The sequence below is a fragment of the Propithecus coquereli genome, unplaced genomic scaffold (assembly GCF_000956105.1).
Source record: "Propithecus coquereli isolate 6110/MARCELLA unplaced genomic scaffold, Pcoq_1.0 Scaffold244, whole genome shotgun sequence".
Lineage (NCBI taxonomy): Eukaryota > Metazoa > Chordata > Mammalia > Primates > Indriidae > Propithecus > Propithecus coquereli.
The window spans coordinates 391,577-398,801 of NW_012147997.1; the positions used below are offsets into that span (position 1 = coordinate 391,577).

At 34.2% G+C, this 7,225-nt stretch overlaps 1 protein-coding gene across 1 annotated transcript in view; it reads left to right on the top strand.

The window, feature by feature from the left end:
• COL9A1 (collagen, type IX, alpha 1) overlaps positions 1 to 7,225 on the top strand; it is a 126,069-nt gene that overhangs the window by 24,046 nt on the left and 94,798 nt on the right. Inside the window, exons 11-15 of the mRNA XM_012646511.1 lie at positions 2,289 to 2,342; positions 2,584 to 2,619; positions 4,520 to 4,543; positions 4,875 to 4,928; positions 6,529 to 6,582. Coding sequence (XP_012501965.1) covers positions 2,289 to 2,342; positions 2,584 to 2,619; positions 4,520 to 4,543; positions 4,875 to 4,928; positions 6,529 to 6,582 — 222 coding nt within the window. The remainder of the gene's footprint in view (positions 1 to 2,288; positions 2,343 to 2,583; positions 2,620 to 4,519; positions 4,544 to 4,874; positions 4,929 to 6,528; positions 6,583 to 7,225) is intronic.

Genomic DNA, 7,225 nt, shown 5'->3' on the forward strand with positions numbered 1-7,225 from the left:
CAACTATTATCGCTGGCAGATGTTACATGACTAGGATAGTGAGCTATTACAAAATTATTCTGAAAGGTCAGTGTAGGTGGAAAGAGGTAGGCATTGAAGAAGTGTGGGGAGGCCAACAAGTACAGTGCCCTGGTTGATATCTAGATGTTTTTCTTTGTTTATTTGTAGGGCCTTTTCTTAATGAGGAACAGCATCTAGAACACTGCACAGTTAAGCAATTTGCCCACAGTTGCACAGCTACTAAGTGGCAGGGTCAGGATTTCAGCCAAAAATAAAGATGTGTGAAGAGCCAAGTGTGATAGCCTTCCACCTAAAAGGCTAACCTAAATTAATTTTATTCAGTAATCACGTATTGAGTATTTGTTGATGCCAGGGACAACGTGTGAGGACTGTTAACAGACACGCAGTCCTTGTCCTTGTGGAGCTTACACTTTTCTACATAGTTATTTTATGATACTTCACTGTGATATCTGATACCAGGATCCATTTTCAGTTTAATTCGAAGAACTTCCCAGTGATAGACATAGTTCATCATCATGTCTTAGTGAGGATATTTTAATTATGAAATGACCTTGAAACAGCCTCCAGTTTATTCAACTATCTACTTGGTTCTGCTTTATTATATTGCAGCTGAAATTCTATTATATATAGTAGTTACTGTCCTCTAATCTTATCAGTTATTCCAGTCACAGATTGAAGAAGGTGAGTTGATTGTTTGTGTGGAAATTGACCAGGATTGGTTGGAGGATTTAGGCATTAAGTGGGAATTAGAGGATACGTTAGTTAAATATGCCCTGAGATTTATGAGATTTATGTGCCATATGTCCTTCCAGAGAGTGCTCCTGGATGTATGATTTGTTTGCTGACATATGAAAGAAAACATCCCATTACCATAGGTGCTTAGCAGCTAATCATGTTGAAGTTTGTTCCCAGATTACGGTGTTGTAATTAGACTAGGCCTATTGAAAATCAAAGACAGTCAAAAATTCTTTTGTGTGTGTTTAATATTTTTCTTCTTTGGTAAATTTCCAGTAATTAACATTTTTCTGCTTCCTTTGATTCACTCTGTGAAGTTGTTAGGGAAGTTAATTGATGCAGAGAGATGTAAAAATGATGGTCAATAAACTGGTTTTCTATATGAATCACATGAAAGCATTTTATTGATATTTATGCAGACTTTGACAGACTAACTATGAATTTTGGTGATCTGTTTGTAAGTAGGGCTTTCATATTTTCAAGAAATCCCTCTCTCAATTAATATCGTTTTGGTCTTTTTAAAAATCTCGATAATAGTTTTTATAAGATATTTATATATGAATGTATATAAATGTACACATGCATATATAAACACACATATTTATCTTTAGGAAGATATAATTTCAAGATTATATTGTAAATGATAACATATGAAAGTGTCAAAGACCAAAGAAAAAATTTAAAAATAGAAATGTATCTTTACCAAATATGGAAATTTAGGTGTACATATAGTATTATCATGCTTTAATACATATTTTATATTGATGATAAAATAAGTCCTAGTAGAAAAAATAAGAATGTTTAGAATATGCATTTAATAGCTTCTTTAGTATTAAATATAGTTATAAATGTGTTTTATAATAGGCTTAAATTCTATATACTGAGTGGCATATAAAAACATATATTTATAGCTATTTTTATCAAGGAAAATTATACAGAAACATGTATGCTCTTGAACATTTCAACTTTAAAAATTAATGTTCTTCAATAAGCAATTGTCGTTGCTAGAAGATGGCTAGAAGGCTGTTAGTGGCTATAAGGCAATAATTAGACTGTGTTTAATTCCTACTAAGGAAACATTTTATTAACTTTCAAGATGGGACACTTTGTTGTCCGGTAGTTAGAGAAACACATGGTATTTTTATTCTATAAATGAAGAAAAGGAGATACACAAACCTGAGTAAATGGCAGAGCGAAGACCTATCAGTCTTAGCTATTAGAATACTATCATTGTTCTATTGCATTTTTTTCAAAGCAGAGACAAAAAACACTAAATTATTGACCCCCATGATAAACAGTACAGTTAGCAGAAAGTTAGAAATATGATACAATTTATTAATAAATAACTAGCAGCAAGATCTCATTAATAGTTACCTTTGAGTAAGAATATAGGAAGATATTTCTTTATAAATACTTGCATCATACATATGTAACCATCCTGTAGATAATTAATACATAAAATGAAAGTTTTCCACCTAGTGGTTTGCCTAAGGATGTTGTGATATTTTAACATCATTATCTTGCTTTATTAGGGATTAACAGGACCTGATGGATCCCCTGGCTCCGTTGGACCAAGGGGACAAAAAGTAAGTTAGCCACCTGTTATTAATAACTGGTATTAATTAAATGCTGAAGTAGAATTTTATTGTAGTATTTGCAAATCAACTAACATTAAGTTATGAAGTAGCTGAAATACACTTGTTCAACTAAAATTCTGTTTAAAAACACCAAGATGGAGTGTTTTAATGATTTCAATATTTATACAGTTTTCATATTTACATATTCTTGCTACAAAAATCTCAGTACAACAAAACTTTTTATTTTTAGGGAGAACCTGGTGTACCTGGACCTCGTGGATTTCCAGTAAGTAAATGTAAAGCAACAAAATTGAAAATTTTCTGTCTTTAGGCAAAATTATGCCATTGTGGAATTTTTAAATGCAGTTTTCTACAAAACAAACATGACAAAGGAGTTTATGATTTCTGTGGTATGGTAAACATTCGTACTGTGAGTAGAAAAATTGTAGAGAAATTTGAATGTGCAATATGAAATACTTATGTCTATTTACAGCTGGTATTTTCCAATAAACAACTCCCTCTCTACTCCCAAATGATAGAAAACATTTCTTGCATAATAATGGCAAATCTAAGTATTTCATGTTTACACCATGGCATCACACCACTTTCTTTACAACTGCTGGTTTTATCTCTAATGAAATACCAACTAATCAGGTATTACCACTCACCTGATTCCCTGGCTAGTCTTTTCCCACATTGCACAATCCGGTGGATGTGTGTTATTTGTATATATAAGAGGACCAGATTCTCAAGCTGCTTTTCCTTTCTATTTTTCTTTGTTCCTCTTTTGCTCTTGTCATTAATCTGTATTTTTCCTCCTTTTTTCCTGTTTGTGCTATTTTCTTTGCCATATTTCAGCATCTCTCAACTTTTCCATTATAAGCCTATTTTCAGAAGTGAATAGCTTGCTGGCCTTTCTCCTATATTTTTCAACTCAGATCTCAATCTCAACATCTTATAGAGATGCCCTTTTTTATTTAGTGAAATTTGTCAAACATCTAGGTCTCTGATAATGACTTACTGATTACTTTAGTATTTTAAGCATAACATCTGTTTCCCAAATTGATCTCTGTGTTAAAATGTTCAAATAGGAGTAATTTTTCAAAGAAAGCCTTTAAAAAGTCCCACTTAATATTAAAACATACTGCGCATGTGAAGTTTTTGCTTGTTTTGGCTGCCTAAGTAATTAGAAATAATTATATCATTATCAGAGGGTGCATATTGATTCCATGGAATGCTTTATATATGAATATTTTAGAAAAGGAATGAAAAGCTAACATAAACAGGGTATCACAGACAGCTGTGAATAAAAGCTATTCAAACCAAGGAAGGAGAAAAAGAAAAATGAGAAACCCCAAGGGGAAGAAAAAGAACCTGGAAAGCCAAGAGAGGGAATAGGGATTCTGGGCAGCTGATGTCCAGTTTTAAGTCCAACAGGCACATTGTTGGAGTTTATTATGTACTAGGCACTGTGCTAGGAATTAGGATTAGGAAGATGAATAAGATGCAGTTTTAATTCTCGATTATATACAGTTTGGTGTTGTTAGATAAAGTGTAAAGGAGAGGGAGATAGAATGACTAGCTTTAATGTCAAATTTAGCATATTAAATTAAGGTCCCATTGTAGGTTACTTCAAGAGTGACACGATTTTATGTTCACTATCTACTGGAATGAGGGTCTGGAAATATAGCCCTTACCTGTCAAAAGGGAGGTGTGTTTTCTCCCCTGATTCTCTGTGTTGAATGTTTGTTTAGGAAACTTCTAAACATCTTTATGTAAATTATAAAACTATAATGCTTTTAATGTGGGTTTCATGTAAAATACTACAAATGAATAAAATCTTTAACTTTCTGGTTGTGATGTGCCTCTTTGTGAGTGATGGCAAGTTCTCTTGAGGGTGAGCATAGAAGGCTTCTATACTTTGATTTTCTTTTAAAAAGTTTGGAAAAATATTACTGTTAGCATAGACATCAAAGGAATGTTTGAGGGGCTGAAACAAGCTTCTGCTTCCTTTAGAAGCAGAGCCATGTTTGCTTTTCTATATCCAGTGCTTTCTTTAGAATGAACATCATATATTTATTTAGTTATAGAATTTACGGTTTATTTTTAAACTGAGTTATATCTATGTCCATATTTATACTAAGTATAAACCACATGCCATAAACATTTTTATTTTAATCTTTTAGGGTCGTGGTATTCCTGGACCCCCTGTAAGTCTCATGACATCATTTATTTTTACACAGTCTATAAAAATGTCCTATTTCTCAAATTCCTACCTTACTCTCCAACTAACACTCTAACCAGTGGTGTTTATAGTGTTCTACCTGCATGATCTTAGGTGGCTATCCTGCTAAATGTTAATTGAGGAAATTTCTGTTCCATCCTAATTAAAGTTTTGTCAAATGAATTATTGTCTCATTGGAAACCAAAGCTAACACAGATACAGAATTCTAAATCTGCTACTTATCATATTTGATACATTTATGATAGATTATAAAAATATCCATAAATCACTATGTTGTTTTGATTTGTTGACTTTAGGGTCCTCCCGGGACAGCAGGACTCCCTGGAGAGCTTGGCCGTGTAGGACCTGTTGTGAGTACCAGGGAGCATTCTAATAGACATTTGCTGATTAATAGAAAGTGTTACTAGGAAAGACAAATTACTCCAACTGTATGTTTTCCCTTGCCAATAAAAAAATGGCAGAGGAATTGTGTTTAAGTTCATAATATTGATGGGGATTAGGGATAATAATCATTTTTGTAGAGTGATTTTAATTTTTTCCTAACGTTTTCAGATAAACTTTTCTTCCCACCTTCCAGACTAAGTGTCAAGTAGGGAGTGTCTTCTCCATTTTATAGACTCTCAGCCAGGATTGGGGTCCAGTGGCTTTTTTTTTTTTTTTTTTTGAGACAGAGTCTCGCTTTGTTGCCTGGGCTAGAGTGAGTGCCATGGCGTCAGCCTAGCTCACAGCAACCTCAAACTTCTGGGCTCAAGCAATCCTTTTGCCTCAGCCTCCCGAGTAGCTGGGACTACAGGCATGCGCCACCATGCCCGGCTAATTTTTTTCTATATATTTTTAGTTGTCTGATTAATTTTTTTCTATTTTTAGTAGAGACGGGGTCTCGCTCTTGCTCAGGCTGGTTTCGAACTCCTGAGCTCAAACAATCCGCCCGCCTTGGCCTCCCAGAGAGCTAGGATGACAGGCGTGAGCCACCGCACCCAGCCCCAGTGGCTTTTGTATTAGTCTTTTCATGAAGTAAAAAGTGAAGAGTCTAAAACTATTACCATGTATATTTACGTTAGGATCATGAAATTATAAGTGAACCCACAGAATTTAATTTTTAACATTAAAGAGCTGGACTTCATAAAATAAGTTGCTGATAAAAAATGTTTCATGTTGATATTCAGTAAACATTTCAGAAATGTGGTTGAAGTAGTGATATGTGAAGGTAGGTAATTATAAACTCACTGAGGGAAGGAGCCACGTATTATAAATTTATTTACTGAACAAATGAAAAAATATGAAATGATTGCAAGGTTAAAATAATTCTAAGATGCTTTTGACTTTTTACGGTAGAACATTAAGAAGGAAAATATACCAAGAATAAGCATTGGATGGTAAGAATAATTGGAACCCATTTTCATCTGAATGACTTATTTGAATTTGGCCGCCTTTGATTTTCTGACCTAGTGCAAGAGAGTACAGTGACAGACCAAGTGATAGATCGTGGTGAACAGCACCAGCATGAGTCAGGCACTGCAGAGGTTAACCTTCCATTTCATAGCTTCAGGCTGAGTGCAAGCCTTCTTTGGCTCTGATTAACTGGAGGGCACTGGCAGTATTGGCTGCTCTCGTTCCTCTGTAAATCAACTAGAAAAATAAGTAGTGTTTCCAGTTTGTTTTCAGAGTAGGTAAAGTGATCATCCTATAGAGAAGAATTAACTTTGCTTTTTCCCCTTTGTCTCCCTCTGCCTAGTTTTATTACCTTCGGTGAGATTGGAATGCCTTTATTATTCTGGTTTTGTACAACTAATTGGATCATGGGCCACCCATTGATTTTGATGGCAGGTCTATGCATGGCTGAGCTCAGTAGGGGTTTCTCGTAATACCGTTTTCTCATGCCTCACCAGTTTTATGTACTGTGTTTTGACACATGTATAACCACTGTGTCACAATTTTCAAATAACTTAGGGTGACCCTGGGAGAAGAGGACCACCTGGCCCCCCTGGCCCCCCAGGACCCAGTGTAAGTTATTTGCAGCTTGAATTTCTCTTTGCCTCTGAGGGGTGGGATTGAAAAAACATCTAAGAACCAAAAATGGAAGTGCCTGTTAATTGAGTCATTGTTCCAACTTTCCAAAATGGCTACCACTTTTTCATCCATTCAGAGCATGGTTCTTTTTAGGCTAGAAAAGTCGGAGGATCACAATAATTTAAAAGGTGGTTTTTACAGGGCAAGTCTTACTCATTACATTTGAAGTTCTTTGACACTTGTGATTTCTCAAATGGTCAAAACTTGGACATATAAAAGAAGCATTTTCAAATGAACTAATTTTCACAGAAGTTTCTAAAGTAAGAAATTTTAAAAATAGGAGTTTAAAGAGGAAATCATATTTTTAATTTATGATTCAGAGTTCCCCATATTTTCTATTTTGCCTCTTATTTTATCTCCCTTCAATCCCCCAAAAGGAAATAATCTACTGTCATTTAGGGTTCTCTAAAAAGAATATACTCATGAGTCATGTTGTTAGAATATTAGCATATTATATGCTATTTGCTCCTTATAAATTATTGAATAATTATATTTATTATATTTTTGCCCAATGAACTTTCTATTATTAGTAGATTTGAATTAGTTAATTATATTCTGAACTTTAATATTTTATTTA